Consider the following 16,259-nt stretch of genomic DNA (forward strand, 5'->3'; position numbering starts at 1 on the left):
GGACGAATCACTTTGAGTTTGCGTTTCACTTGTATTTTGATCAGTTCTCGGTAAATGCGTTCTCTCAACTCCACAGGCAAAGCACGAATGTTCTCTAGCAAAGTATCCATGAATAGGTCATACTAAATCCTCTTTGGTCTGACACAAGAAATGTACTGTTTGCACAAACATGGTTTTAATTCATTGTCGAATCTAAATCGTTTCACCACTAATTTACACATTACAATTCGTTCAGAAGTTTCCTCTTTCACCAAGTTGACATCGCGTGAAAGATGTTGGTAATTCGTTAACTCTTCCTCTGGAATTCGATGCAGTACGTTTACAATGTAGTAGATAGAATCGTCCATACCAAACCATTCCTTTTTATAACCAGGAGATCGTTGATCAATGTCTGTCCAATGGAACACTTTCAACTCAATCAGTCCTTGTATAGCCTGAAGGTACCAGTGGTTCAAACACCGGTGACGTAACGGATGCAATTGTTCTTTACGTTTCACTTGTATTTTGACCAGCTCTCGGTAAATGCGTTCTCTCAACTCCACAGGCAAAGCACGAATGTTCTCTTGTAAAGTATCCATGAACAGATTATTATGGTAAGAAGTTACTTCAATGTCTCGGTCCCACTACAGGTAAGTAATGACAATTCGGTGACCATCGAGCATGTTCAACGTAGGCCGAATCTTGCGGTTCCCAGTGGTGAAGTGACACACCGCAACTGAAGCACTTGACTTTATCTCCTTCGCCCAAGTAGAAAAATCCGGCTCTGGCTAATTCTTCGGGGGTCGGTCCTCCCAGATACTTAGGCCATTTTCCTTTGAACGATTGAAGACGATTTTCAAAGTCGCAGTATTCCGACAAACGCACAGGGAACGAATATTCGTCTTTCACAGGTTCGTTTCGATGAGGGTTGAGTGACATGGGTAGGAGTTTGCTCAGGGCTGGATGACATCCGTAGGGGGGGTAGACGTGAAGGTGAACATTCCCCTTTAAAACGAAACCCAGTAAAATGTCCAAGAGGACGAGCGGCATCACTTTCGCATCCCACAGGTTTGACACGCACAGCATCACTTTCCATGATAGGGGTAGGGGCACTAAAGTTCCCATGATGCTTTACGGCATCGCTCAGGTCACAAGGTACAGCATCGTACCCATCGCAAGGCTCACAATCGCATTCCACTTCCGAAGCCTCACACTTGAATTGTGCCCTTCTAAACAACTTGTTCTGTGTTTCTCTGAAAGTATTCATCTTGTTCGCTCGGTCTTGGTAGTCACAATGAACTATCGATCTTCCCTAGGGTTCCTTTTTTATATACAGACCAATACCGACGTGACCGTACGGCAACGTAAAGTGATTGGGAAGTCGCACTCGCTTCTGGTACACGATTTGATAGACTTTTTCCAAGGGTCGACTGACGATGTGGCGAGTGGGTAAACGTACAATCTTGTTCGGTTGGTAAGTGGTCACTTTAAAGTTTCCATCCTCTCCCGATTGCAAGGCTTCTTTCAATACCCCAAAGTTGACCACTCGACTGGTACGATGATTCAGAGTCAGTCCTTTCACTTTGCACGTCGTGTGCACTTCTCCTTGTTTGTTCCGGTATTCGTAGCCGTAATTTTTGGGACCGCCACTGACGAAACTTAGAATCTTGTCGTCGGGATGCTCGTCTGTCCAGGCTCCTAAACGGTCTCCTTCGATGTTAGGGTGATGTTGAATCGGGTGATGGATGTAAATGCAACTGTCCGTGTCAAAGTACAGGACGCGTTCTTCTAACAGTTCTAAAGCTTCGTACAATTTTAAGCGAGCATGGGCTGTCACGTAAGCCGCAATGATGACATTTCCAAAAGGGTCGTCTTGTACAAAGTCCAGATCTTCTTCGTAATTGACCAAGATCAAATTCTCTCGAACGACGTCCACGTGTTTCATGTATTTGGTTTTGTCGTGAATCATCTGGAAGTAGCGCTAAGGTTCTGTCAAATATTCCGTCTTGGGTAAACACGGTCGTTGTGCCATTTTACCCCACAAGCAATTTAACATCACTTTGGCAAACGATCGCCTGCCTTCGTTTTTCTCGATGTGGTCTAAAGTGATGCCTTCTTGTTCGTAGTATTTCTCTTTGAATTGTATTTGGTCTTCGGGAGTGTGACACCAGGAAGGATAGCCGCTGGCTTCTTGCTTCAGTTTCAAAAAGGCATCCACGTAGTCTGCGAAAATGCCTTTCTGAGTAGGGTCACCCTTGCGGTATTGTTGTGTCTTGGGAAAGTGGCAAATTTCGTACACTTCTAACAGTTGGTATCCCATGTCCAGAGCTTTGAACAATTCTACGCTGACCCACGTTCCCGTCAAGGCCCGTTCTTCCTGGCTGTGCTGACAAGGTTGGTCTTGGTTGCACGTTTCGGCACAAGTACGGCACAAGGGAAACATCAGCTTGCCTTGACAATGGTGAGGTAAGACGGGATGGTAGAGGTTCGTGGGAGGCAAAACTTTGCACTTGATCAAGCCTTCGTATTGTCGAATGTTTTTCAGGTCGATGTGTTCCGTCAGCAATTGCGGGTGCCCTACAGGAAAGCGACAATATTTGCACACGTAGGGATACAGCGAACACACGTCCAAGTATTTGATTTCTTCTCCTTTCTCTTCGTCGGCTTGGTACAGCAAACAGGTGGCATTGGTCCTTCCTCCGTACAAACTATCCCTCGGGTTCAGCGGGTCCATGAACTGGTAACTTTCCACGAGGCGTTTAAACTCGGGATCGGTTTTCATACGGTGATCGTACTCGTGTTCCCACATTTCCACCACTTGGTATCCTTGCTGTTCTAACTTTAGGCGTCGCTGACAAGTGTCCTGGTACAAGTCTTCCATGGTTCGTTGCAAAAACTGATTTTTAGTACCACGGTCAGGGTAACAAACAGGACATCCGTGAAATAAGCAACCGTTAAACTCGTACACGATCTTGGGGTTTTCTAAGTCCCAGCCATCGACCGAATACGTTCCGATGGTCTTTTCACCCCCTCCGTTGCGGGCATGCTGAATCCACTTGTCTTCCTTGTCGCACAAGTAATGTAACCAACGTAGGGCTTTGACCGAGTATTGACGCTTGACAAAGTGGGTCGTTTGAGGGCTGATGACAGCCACTGTGTTTTCAGGCATGAATCGTTGTCGATACACTAGGGAACACGCTTTGGCAATGGTGCAAGCTTCTTTCAAAGGATCGACCCCTCCGTGTTCCATGAACAGTTCTCGAAATTTTCCACAGCAACGCCGTAAAATGTCCACGTCGGAACGACAATACTTTAGCATTTCTTCCTGAAAGTCGAAAGGGTCCGAGGCGTGAATCTGGTACCAAGCGTAGAAAGCTTCTCGTTGTTCGGTACGCATGTTGTCGGGGTCGTAATAGTGAGCCTCAGGCAAATGGGGTAGAACGGCGTGTTGATTGGCTTCCGTATTGAAAAAGTGTGGAAAGTACCCTTTAGCCATTTCTGTCATTCCAAACGTTTTAGGCATTCGAGTCAAAGGCATGGCCAAATAGCTCATCGAATCTTTAAACTGTACTTGTCCCACTTGCATGAAAATGATTTTGGCTCCGTTCAAAGTCACTTTAGGACGCTCGGTGCCTTGTTCCGTATAGTACCTCAAAAGAAACTGTCCATCGTATCCGGAGAAATTGTGAGCCATCACCGTGGCATGACGATGACAATCTCCGTGAAGTTCGATGTCCTCTTGGCTCCACGTCTTGTCGATGGGGTCTAAGACCCATTCGGCAAAATCGGCTAACGTGTTCGGTCCCCGAAAGATTTTTTCACGCCCTCCAGGAATCTTGCTGCAGTGAGGGCAATGACTGAAGATAGGTTCTTGAATGCACTTCTCGCACGCTCGATGAGCCACGCAGAAATTAGGAATGTGAATGCCGGTCTCTTGCATGCATTCGAAATCGAAAAAGATGAAATTGCCTTTCTTCTTGTGACCGTCCTCTTTCTCTGGTGGGGGCTGGTATTTTTGCACGTAGCATTGGTGTTCCAAGTCCACGATGTGGTGACAAATGTGACATTTCTTTTTTCCTGAACATACGTGTGCCTTGGTATTATTGGTACGTATGACTTGTTCACACGTGGGGCACAATCTCAGGAGTTGACAAGCACATTTCTTCTGTGAACTTTGCGTTTTCAGATGTTGTTGGTAACAGGTAGGGCTAACAAACGTGCGCAGACAAGTTGAACAAGGCACTGGTTCTTCGCTCAGACAGGGTGAAGAGGCCAAACATCCTGAGCATTTCGATCCACAATGCTTGTGTTGCTCTCGATTATTATAACCATGGTCACATTTCTCACAGTAATAACCGTATCCCAGGAATCCGGTGATGGCGGTAATGGTATCGAAATGTTCATCGTGATAATAGACATGAATGTATTTTCCGTCCTTAAAGTCTTGCCCTCGAAACAACAAAGGCCCGCGCACTTCTTGAGGGTGCACTTTCAAGGTGTATCGTGGAGCTAGGGCATCTTGCAATTTTTGCATCTCAGGAATGCCACAGGGTGTGTCTTTGGACAGGCCAGCTTGTTGCAACAGGAGTTCTGCTTCGTTTCGTTGTTTGGCTCGATCGGATCGTTGAATAGTTTTCCAGGTTCTTTTCCATTCTACCGTGTCGTTCTTGTTGGCATAGGTTCGTCCCACCACGATGGCACGGGCTAAACACATCTGGTCATGAGGATTGTGAATTTGGACAAGGCTACGCTTAATGCTGCGAAGGTCGTTCACCAATAACATCTTTTTGCGTCCGGTCCCTTGAGGAGGAGAGACGTGGGTCATGTCCAATGTGGCTTTTCCATCGGTGATGTCAAACTGGTCATTAGATTGTTGCACGTGTTGAATCTTGTCCATGACTTTGGAAGCGGTCAATTCTGCAGGGGTGCTAAACTCGATCCAAACAGGGGATTTCAAACCGTCGTGTTGTATGGAAAGTCTCAAGCGATCGTCTTCTTTGGGTTGACATTGTTGCTTGAGTGCAATGAGCAAAGAATCCCACACCTCAGTGATGAACACTTCTGCTTTCTCTAACGGCACTTCAGCCTTGAAATCTTTAAACTTCACCGTGTATTTGTAAGCCGTGGTTCTAAATTTTCTAGAGGAGCGCTTTTCCGTCTCTCGAATGGAATAGTATTTTTCAGGGTTGACTAAGGGTGGTGAACTTGTTTTAGAGGGTTCTGATTCTGGTTCACTCATGTCCTCTTCAAAATCACTGGCATGAATTTGTGCCAAGATTTCAGCTCTGGTACGAGGCGATAGATCACGTTTCTGCCTCTTACTTTCTTCTTCTTTCTTCTCAAATGAATTAGATCGTTTCATCTTGAAAGCAAAAAGTCAAATGACTCAAGTTCAAACACCATGAGCTACTTTATAGTCATAGCAGACCAGCGTATATAAAAAGGGTGTGTGTCTTGTCCTTTCACTATTCATTTCACTCTCAAGCCGAGCACAACGATGGAAGAGACTAACCAGATGGAACGTTTCGTCAGAGCTTTGCGAGGGGTCATTAGAAAATTCTCTTCAGACCAGCCTACGGACTACTCTCCTTCCTTTCGAGATAAAAGTCAAGATACTTGCTATATCTGTCAGAAGAAAGGGCATTGGTCTTCAGAGTGTCCAGACCGTCAAAAAAGAACAAAAACAGGGACTAAAAAAGACAAAAGTCAAGATACCTGTTATTATTGTAAAGAAAAAGGACATTGGTCTCCAGATTGCCCAAAAAAGAAACAAGAGGAGTCAGAAGAAAAGAGGGATTCTTCAGAAGAAGAGAGGGATTCTTCGGAAGAAGAGAGGGATTCTTCAGAGGAAGAAGAGGAAGAAAGAAGACAATTCTATTTACAAGAGGCAAAGAAACAGGAGAAGAAGAAAAGAAGAAGGGAAGAAAATGAGGAAAAGACGGTGAAGAAATTTAAAAAACAGAGAGACTAAACAAGGAGAAAGAAGAAGTCAATGAACTTTTTATTAAAGTGTTGTGTTGTGAATTGTGAATTGGATTGTAAAAAAATGGAGAAAAGAATAAATGAATGATATAAGGTAAGTGTCTTTGAGTTTTGATTTTAAAATAAGAAGCTACACTCACGCACTCATACACAGACACGTACTATAAGGGTAAAATGGGTGGTTTTTTTTCTCGAGTTATTGGCAAATTGAAATTGTATTTCTTTTCGAGAAATGTGGGTGGCCCTGAAAAGGGCCTTTTTCTTTATGGTGTAGGGGTGAGTTTAAGCAATCAACTTTAACTGTCTTAAGCCTTTGCCACGGCCAGGACCTACTTCTGGACTGCGTAATGTTGATGATGATGATAATGATTGGGTTGAAATCACTAAGGGTGGTACGGTAGGCTTAGTCACAGGGTTGACGTGTTTAGCTCGGGAAGGTCGTATTCTCTTCGGTCGTAATAAAGAAGTCTGATACATTTGTTTCAGACTTCTTAACTCCGCTAAAATGTCCAACAGTACCGTGACCGTTTGATTTTCACCCTCTTGTTTCTTTGCTGCTACTTCTTCTTGCTGTTGCTGCTGTTGTTTTTTTCTTACCTCTTCTTCTTGCTGCTGTTGCTGTAGGAGAAAAGCTTGTTCCGCTTCCTTTTGTCGTTGTATAAATTTCTCCAATTCTTCTTTCTGTCTCTGTCTAAAATTCTCCACTTGCGGTAATGAAGAAGGTAACGCAGGTTCCGGAACAAATTCTTGCGAGGAGAGAAAATCCACAAAATCCCAATTCACCTCTTCTGAAAGTAAGTCCGGGTTCCCTTGGGCAATCTCCCCTGTTGGTGCAGCCCAATGGATCGTTTTCTGAGTTTCCGTCATGTTGAATCACTGTCGCATAGATTGACTGCACACAAGCGCTAGCGAATCTATATTGACCAACAGACGTCACAGACTGCTCTCTTCGGATTGGATGTGGGCTGACTGAATTTTGTAACGCGTGTTCGGATTGGTAAATGAACTCAATCCGTTTCAATCCTACCTCTGCCTATAAATAAGCGCCGTTCACTGCATTGATTCACCTGTTCTCGGAGCCTCAAGATGTGGACCGACGTTCAATCTTCAACCCTTGTGTCAACAATGATGTTCAGGACGGACATGCTCATGTATGTCCGGTCCAAGTGGACTGTTGTTGATAGGACAGATACTAGTCTATGGATGAGGAGAGTTTATATAGAAAGGCAAGGATGTCTCAAGAGGGTACTTGTGTATGGACCGGCAGTTAGAAGGAGTTTAAGAAGAAGAAGAAGATGTGACAGATGCCGTCTATGTTAATATTAATATTAACATAAACCCAAAGGCCCTTTTCAGGGCCAGCCATATTTCTCGAAAAGAGATAGCCTTTCCATTGCCTACCCCTTTTTTATTTTTTATTTTTTTAAAAAAAAAAAAAAATCCCATGTTAATTTCCTTTGTCGCTATATGTTCCCACGATTTTTCTCCATGTTCAAATCCCCTTGTCGCTATATGTTCCCACGATTTTTCTCCATGTTCATTTCCCTTGTCGCTATATGTTCCCACGATTTTTCTCCATGTTAAATTTCCCTTGTCGCTATATGTTCCCACGATTTTTCTCCATGTTAAATTTCCATTGTCGCTATATGTTCCCAAGGGGTCCTGTAATGCTAATTCCCATTGTCGCTCTAGTATCCCCCTTCACTACTCTTGAACAACTCTGCTGGTCAGGTACCTTCTTACAATTAAGAATTTTTGAAACCTCTTCTAGCCTTGAATATGCAATAATGTATTACTATTTCCCATTTAATCTTAAAAAATCAGCATTAAAAAGGTATGTAGAATCAAATAAAAAAATGACACCGATTATTGAAATAGTCAGTTTTGAATGCCTACATGACGCGTGTGACTGTTACTATATAATACAAGACACACGGGTCATGTAGGGCATTTAACGCCGACTATTTCAGTAACAGGTGTCGTTTTTTAGAATTTGATTCGTTATATCTTTAAGTGGCAAGTATTCATTTCATTTGGATTCGTATACATCCATATTCCTTTCGAAGGTCATTAATTAGACGACCCGAAATGTGTATACGGCAGAATCAATGTTAAAGTACGTATGGGGTCGTCCATTAATTATGCCAACAAAATGGGGGGGGGGGGAGGGGTTTGAAGAAGTTTGACAATTGTTGACATGGTGGGGGGGGGGGTTAAGATAAATTGACGTCAACAATGTTATTTTTTACAATAAATTTCATAAATCAAAAATAGGAAATTATTCGGTGCGTTGGTATGGCACACACTCGCTCGCCCGTCAACAGCCCACCAGTTTAATCCTAAACCGGTTGAGCTCTTGCCAAGGAAGTCATAGTCTTGCATCATCATATTTTGTTTTTATTCAATGTAGATTGTAGACTGTAGACAGATTTTTAAGGGAAGCTGTTACTAAATTCAAAGACTGCACTGAGCCATAGACATCTAAATAGTCAATTTGAAATCTGTTAAACAAGTTAAAAAAATGTATTAAAATTTATTTGTAGACCTTTAAATTTCCACAATTCTATTTTTAGCATAAAAGCCAGCCGTATAAAATATTGTTAGTTTGTTGGGGGGGGGGGGGAATTTTATTGGGGGGGGGGGGTCACTGAAAGTTTGACAGTTGTTGACAAAGGGGGGGGGGGGGTAAAAAATTGCCTAAAAATTGTTGACATAATTAATGGACGTCCCCTATACATTTTTTGGGCGAAATGAAGCTAAAGGTGTGATCCAGTGCAATACGGATTGAATGTCGCGCGCTGTGATGTCACAATGAAAGCTACGCATATTGATAAACAAATTCGTAGTACCCTCGATTGTGACGATTCCACTCGACGCGCTCTTAATTTTTGACCCAAGTTTAGTACATTGCCACCGTTGTAAAAGTCTATAGCGATGGATAATTTTTGTCTGGAAGTTTCTTGGTGAAAGTTAAGATGCAGACCATTCAAAAATCAGGATTCAATAGACTTTGTTTAAAGAAAAATTAGTGTTAAATTTTAATAAAACAATTTCTATTGAATTTAAAATGAGGAAATGCACATACATGACCCATGTGACTTGTACTACAGTAAAGTTAAGATCAATCACTTCCATTTAACAACACTGCAAAATATCTATAGAACGCAAATAGTATATACTACAATCATATTTTATATTCTAATTTATCTTGGCCATTTTTAAAAAAAATAAATAGTATTACTATATTAATTAATTTAAATTGTAAAAGAAATGACAACCATTTTTCGAATAAAGTTACAAGTTCACGGTGGTTTGCTTCCTCTTTGGTTTAACCGTTGTGGCTACTCTTCAATGGTAGAGATACGAACGTTTGACGGGCGTCCTTGTTCACACGATTATTTCGCTAGTCTGATTTGATCCAAAACATCCTCCTAGTATATATTTTAAAGGACAGATCAAAGTAACTAGCAATGCCTCTGGGTATCGACAGAAGTCATTTTCTGGCTGATAAAGTCAAAAAACTTGAAAAAGAAGCCACGGTGAATACTTGCAATTTCGTTTTCTGTCGTTGTTGAACGTCATTCAGCAGATCTTTGAATTGTTTACTTTTTTGGTAGTATATTTGCAGTAGATTCAAAAGCTTCAACGGTCAGAAAATTCTAAATTCAATAGGGTCCTTTGAACTTAAATTTAAATCTCGATAGGGAAGGAGGTGTGTGTCAAACCAAGTAATGCAGTGGTCAGTTGCAAGTAAGACCTGTAGTATTCAGGTACATCTCCCAATGCTTTTAATTCCATTCGATTTTGAAAACTAAAATAATCAAAGATATGAAAAATGCACTAAACATACTATTTTCATTCATTGATTTATAAATTATTATTCGATTACCACGAAGCAGCCACGAACAGTTTCATCTTCATTGCATTTCAAACCAAACGAAATTTAAAAACTAACACTTTCATTGCTTTGTAGTCTGAAATAAAGAATTCTTATTCTTATTCTTATTATTGCTGCATATTCAATGAGAAATAATAAAAATATAGTGGTTGCATAAGCAGGGCCAGCACTACCATATAGGTAAACTAGGCAGCCGCCGAGGGCGCTGATTTTAGGGGGCGCATTTTTAATTTATTTTTATTATTTATAAATTTTGAATTTCATATCTTCCTTGGGGGGAGGGGGCGCCAGAATATAACCTTGCCTAGGGCGCCAGATAGTCTGGCTGGGTCTGGCGCCGGCCCTGTGCATAAGAAGTGCTTAAAACTATGCAGAGATCCATGCTTTGATACATGTAAAATGATTGGCAATCCAGTAGCATGAATACTTAAAGTACATATTTACTCTGCAACCAATGCATTCGTGACTTGAACCCATAATTCCCTCGAGCATTTGTATAATGAAGCATAATTTGCAATCATCTTAGCATAGATCATGAAGATGTTTGACTGCAGATAGATAATAGTACAACTACATTTCAGTATGCACATGTGTAAGTGTGATGATTACTGATTAGTGTTATGTATATTTAACACTTCTGGAATTTTCCCTGCTAGATTTCATTTGAAGTCAAATACATAAATCCTAGTCCTACATGTAAGACATAGCACATGTTGATTTTGTTTATGTGCCATGTCTTACTGTCCAAATAATGGCCTTGTATAGCGTGTTCCGATGTCATTGACATCGGAAAGAGTAATCAAAGTTTCAGGAACATCTCACACACTTGGCAGTCTATATCGACACTCTTCCACTAATTTATGTGTAATTAATATACTTACTGTGCTGTCTTTATCCTGGTGTAATGAAAATATGACACTAGCAAACGGATGCATTTTCATGTGCCGCTGACATACATTTGAATTTGTTGCAATGCGACAGTAGTCGATGTATGCCAAAGTAGGTTCATGTTGGGGATCTGTTTCTTGAACGAAATGAACCTTTGATTACAGTTCCAATAGGCATAATATATATTTTTTATTCATTTCATTAAGAATAATATTTCAACTAAACCCGATTTCTGCATTTTCAGCTTTCGTTGCTTTTGCTTTCCAGCTAATTGAAATGTAGGCTAACGAAAATTGAAAACAGGTCCATTATTTTGGTGAGAATTTTAATTTATTAGAGAAAAGACATCAGAGTAAGTAAAGTCTGACTAAAACATTATAACTTAACTTTGTAGAAAAGAGTCGTTATATTAGTTGTCAGGTGTGAAATATTCCTGACAATTTTACTTTTGTAAAGATGCTAGTCAACATCAAAAGATGCTACACGGTGCCGTTAGTTAGGCTGTAAGACCCTGACACCCAAAACATAAATATCAGCGTAAGGTCTTACATGTAGGACTACGTAAATCCATGCTAGTAAATTCACACAAGCTTATGAAGTACTATATACCAGACCTTGTAACAAATTTAATATGCCAAGATAGTTCAGTTGACCACCACCTCATCTAGACATAGTACACTTAAAAGTAAAGAACTAAGTTCTATGCTTGGGATCTGCATAACTTTTATACTTACTCTTTTGGCAAAGCTACATCTTTAATGGTACCATTCATTTTTTAAAAATCAGATGTACAAATTCAAGGGCAAGTACATTTTTTAAAATATGGGATAAGTGAGTCTTAAAATAAAAATTTGTTTCCATCAGCCTGTGTAAGTAACATTTTTCTGGACAACTGAAATCCATCTCTACAACATTCTTTAACGTCTACAGAAACAATCCTGAAGCCAACTATGATTATCATACCATAAGATGGACATTAAATCATATATACAAACTTTTATAATCAGTGGAGGTTGTATGCACTTATTTTTTAAATACTTGTATTGATTAGTAAAATGTCTATCAGGTCACATTTTATTTTTATATTTAGTATTTATCCATGAGATTAAAAAGAATATAACAGGATTTTACTAATGGTTTAAAGAAAGGAAAATAGCAAAAAAGGAGAAGGCAGAATCAGAGTAAGACAAATACAAGAATCATTGTGCTACTTTGTTAATTAGAAACAGGAGAAGGATCAGATAGCATATTTTGCAGTATGGACTCTATTCTCTGCTTTACACTTAATTTGCACTTATTTTTACTTCAGAAAGTTTGGTAGGCCTGTGAGCACTTATTTTCTGAATGCACCTATTTTATGAATACTCATATTTTATGTGTACAAATATTTGGGATACACCTACATTTCAGATAGTCTTATTTTCTAGATAGTTTATATTTGTTACAAGCAATTCTATTTTCTAATGGCCTTATTTTCTGGATACACTTTTCTTCAGTTATACTTGTCTTATCCAAATTATATTGTACTTTGTTTCTGCATTCAAAGTCATGCTTTACATCAGATTCAACATGACTGGTGGAGTTAGCAGCAAAGTTTCTAAACTTGCAGTTGGTTATATCAATATTGTTTCATGTCTTTTGCAGACAAAAGATGAACGTATTGCAACACTGGAAACAGAGAATGCAATGCTATATCTTAAACTGGCCCAGTTGCGTAGTATGCTCCAATCCACAAGAGAAGAAGTTTCTGCTTTACAGTCACAGTATGAGGCTGAGCTACAATTCAAACAGAGTGTTGCTGAAAGTGCATTTAAATTCAAGCAGGAACTTGATGTGAGTACATGTTGCAAGTAGAAATTATTTTATTTCACCTCTAATTGTATCTGAAATTGGTGTAGGTCTTCAAAGTAATAGTCATCTCTTGTTTATGGTATTAACTGTGTGTAAATGGACCTGAGCAGTCACCATGAGAAAATGTATTTACAGCTTTCCCTACTACCATACATTTTTTCCCAAATTAACACAGTTTTACAGTAAAATATTACACTTTTCAAATCAGGCTTTGGAGTGTCAGTAGATGTAATTAGTAAGTCATTTCCATTTCCACCTGACTTCCAATTTTATGCACATTTCTACATTCACAGAAACAGTATAAGTGCATTAATGTTTTCCCATTATTACATTACTGTCCAAAGGACTCACAAAGCATATCATCTTATTGCAATACTGTCTTATAATTAAGTACAAGAACATACAATTTTGTGACCATGTAATGAAATTGGATCCATGACCATACCTGCCTTATAATAGGAACCATGTTATAATGAAATGCTTTATAGTGAGGGAGTGTTGTATTAAGTTTGGAAGATTGTTTGAAAATGTCAGTCACAAATTGCGTGTCTACACTCGCTTGCAAGTTCATCCCAATCGCCAGTTGCACAGACCTACATTTGCCATGACATAATGCACCAGTATATTTGGGTCTATGCAGCTTGTTAGGAGTAATCAGTAGAACAAACAACATAGACCCTGATCTGCTAGTGCATTATGTGCCAGCAGATGAGGGTCTTTGATGTTTTAGTTGGACTTATGAGCAAGTATATATGGTAACTAGATTTTCTAGCTAGTTCTTTGTCACTAAACCTGACTTTCCCCATAAATGTTAATGTTTTCCACATGATGAGTCATTACCAACTATAAAATATATATTTGTAACAGTAACACTGCCAGTACTGTTCTCCAATCATATGACATATTTTTTCCCGTTATAAGATATGTCTTTGAGTTTCATGCATAAATAAAAACTGATACTCTGTTGGATAAACTACTAGGAGGATTATGGCTTCACAGTTAAATCAAAACTGTAGACAGTTCATCATTGATATTTTACTGCATTTGTTTCTTTAGACAATCAAATCAGAGATTAAGTTAGAATCATATTCTCTTTTTCAGTAGAACTTTGTGTGAGTGGCTAAGTTTATGAAAGCCATGATACAGTTTTGACTGATGATAAAGCAGTTTTTGTTTTTCATTTTATTAACATCACTATATCTTTGATAATTCACCAGTGAGATAATAGTAAAAACTTAACCTGGCTGCAATGTGTGTCGAAGTTTTGAAAGAAAGTAAACTTGCACAACTAGATAAAATTGAAAATAAATTCTTATTTTTGATATTAATTTTGATGTTAATTTTTCAGCAAATCCGTCGCCAGGCATCTTCACTGCAGAAGGTGGCAACAGACCTTCCTCAGCAGTTTCAAAAAGAGTTGATAAATGCAAACTCTGTGATTCAGCGACAAAAGCACATGTTTCTGTCACAGACTTCAAGCCTGTCTACTCTGCAGGATCAGTTGAATCATTTGCAGGATGCACTTCAAGATATCACAGAGAGACATGACAAAGAGAAAAAGCGCCGTCAAGAGCTACATAACATTCTTATGGTAAGATCAAGATCTATTGTTTTCTTGAGACCAGGATTCATGGTTTTGACACTGATCACATGACCCATTATGTTTTGACATTAAGTGTGATCCGCTGAACCAAGATGTAACGACTAATGACAGATCTGAGTGTGATTAATTGGACCATTATGTAATGACTAATCCATCAGTTGATCCAGTTATGTGACAAAAAGATCTTAGTCTGATTAGCTGGCCCATGATGCAGTGATGGATTCGAGTTTCATTATCTGGTCTGTTATCTAACAACAGATCTGAATCATTTAAGCTGGCCCATGATATAATGACCAATCTGAGTCTGATTGGCTGGCTCATGATATAATGATCTGAGTTTGATTGGCTGGCCCATGATATAATGACCAATCTGAGTCTAATTGGCTGGCCCATGATATAATGACCAATCTGAGTCTAATTGGCTGGCCCATGATATAATGACCAATCTGAGTCTAATTGGCTGGCCTATGATATAATGACCAATCTGAGTCTAATTGGCTGGTCCATGATATAATGACCAATCTGAGTCTGATTGGCTGGCCCATGATATAATGACCAATCTGAGTCTGATTGGCTGGCCCATGATATAATGATCTGAGTCTGACTGGCTGGCCCATGATATAATGACCTATCTGAGTCTGATTGGCTGGCCTATGATATAATGATCTGAGTCTGATTGGCTGGCCCATGATCTAATGACCTACCTGAGTCTGATTGGCTGGCCCATAATACAATGACCTATCTGAGTCTGATCAGCTGGTTAAATATATAACATTAGAGCTTGCCAATTATGCATTGACAGATTTGCATCTAATCTGTTTGAATGGACTGACCCTTTTTTCATTGTGAGTGAGGTTTGGACCAGTTCAAATGATGTTTGTTCGAAATTGAAAGCCGTAGTGTAGTTAAGACAGTGAATTATGAAGTTCTTTGCAGTGACAGTAATTCTGTTACACAGGGACTGGTTGACAGAAGTTTCACAGTGAGAAATGTGTTGAGACAAGTTATATTTTTTTGTGTTATGGTAATGCTTTTGTTAACTGGCAAGTTACGTGTAAATATTTCACATTTGTTATCAGATATTATAATATTCTTTACTCTTTTTTCACGAGGGTTACTTTACATGCAAGTGAGTTTTTAAAAAAGAGTACAACTAAGCTATTTATTTTCATAACCTCTAATAGTTGTTTTGTGTTGCTGCTGTTTTTGCTATATGTCTGTGGTGTCTTACTTAACACCTTCAAATCTTGTTTTTCTTTTCTTGAACTTTCTTTTTTAATGAGACCAAAGTAATTTTCTTTAGGAGACCAGAGAGCAGAAGTTTTAGTTACTTATGAAATATTTTCCTATAAACATGTAAATAAATATAAAAATTTGATTTTAGCTTAACATGTTACATTGACTATTTGTCTGTGACTAGATTATTTATATAATGGTTTGAGGATTCAGGGAGATCTTATCTGGATTGTAATTATTGAAAGGAATAAGTCCTTAAATATAATGATAATAATAATAATAATAATAACGACTTTATTTAGAGAAGGTAACTCAATTAGTTACAGAACTAATCTACCTTGAGGCCTTCTACCTGTTGTGTACAATAATATACAGTATAAATTATGATATTTTATCAAATGGCATTTGAACATTTATTTTTATGATAGTAAATGAAATATATAAATATTTAGAACTTGTTGTACATGTAATTGTTAAAATTTGCTTTAAGGAACTTAGAGGTAATATCCGAGTCCATTGTAGAATACGTCCCTTGATGGAATTTGATTGTGGAAGTGACGACACTGTGACATTTGGACGGTATGTTGCTTACCTGTAAAGCATTTAAATTGATGCATGTTAAGGTTGTCTCTAGAATTTGACTCCAAATGTATTATTATCACCACATCAGTTTTGCATGATAAACTTTAATAAAAACACTGTAATAAACAGGAGTTATTTAACACAGAACATATAAGAGCCATACTGATGTCATGAAAAAGTTTCTTAATTTTTTGTGCAACCATTCACATATATTAGCATGTATATTTAGCGCAAAATGTT

The 16,259-nt window shown here is 39.0% G+C and overlaps 1 protein-coding gene across 3 annotated transcripts in view; it reads left to right on the forward strand.

Moving 5' to 3' along the window:
* Window positions 1-9,330: 9,330 nt before the first annotated feature.
* LOC149801087 (kinesin-like protein KIF25) overlaps window positions 9,331-16,259 on the forward strand; it is a 49,090-nt gene continuing 42,161 nt past the window's right edge. For all 3 annotated transcript variants that reach the window (XM_089955122.1, XM_089955123.1, XM_089955124.1), the window contains exons 1-4: window positions 9,331-9,500; window positions 12,392-12,580; window positions 13,947-14,189; window positions 15,928-16,016. In XM_089955122.1, coding sequence (XP_089811248.1) covers window positions 9,432-9,500; window positions 12,392-12,580; window positions 13,947-14,189; window positions 15,928-16,016 — 590 coding nt within the window. In that variant the 5' untranslated portion in view covers window positions 9,331-9,431. The remainder of the gene's footprint in view (window positions 9,501-12,391; window positions 12,581-13,946; window positions 14,190-15,927; window positions 16,017-16,259) is intronic.

The sequence above is a fragment of the Sinohyriopsis cumingii genome, chromosome 4, assembly GCF_028554795.1.
Source record: "Sinohyriopsis cumingii isolate HCF-2022 chromosome 4, ASM2855479v2, whole genome shotgun sequence".
In the NCBI taxonomy this organism is placed as follows: domain Eukaryota; kingdom Metazoa; phylum Mollusca; class Bivalvia; order Unionida; family Unionidae; genus Sinohyriopsis; species Sinohyriopsis cumingii.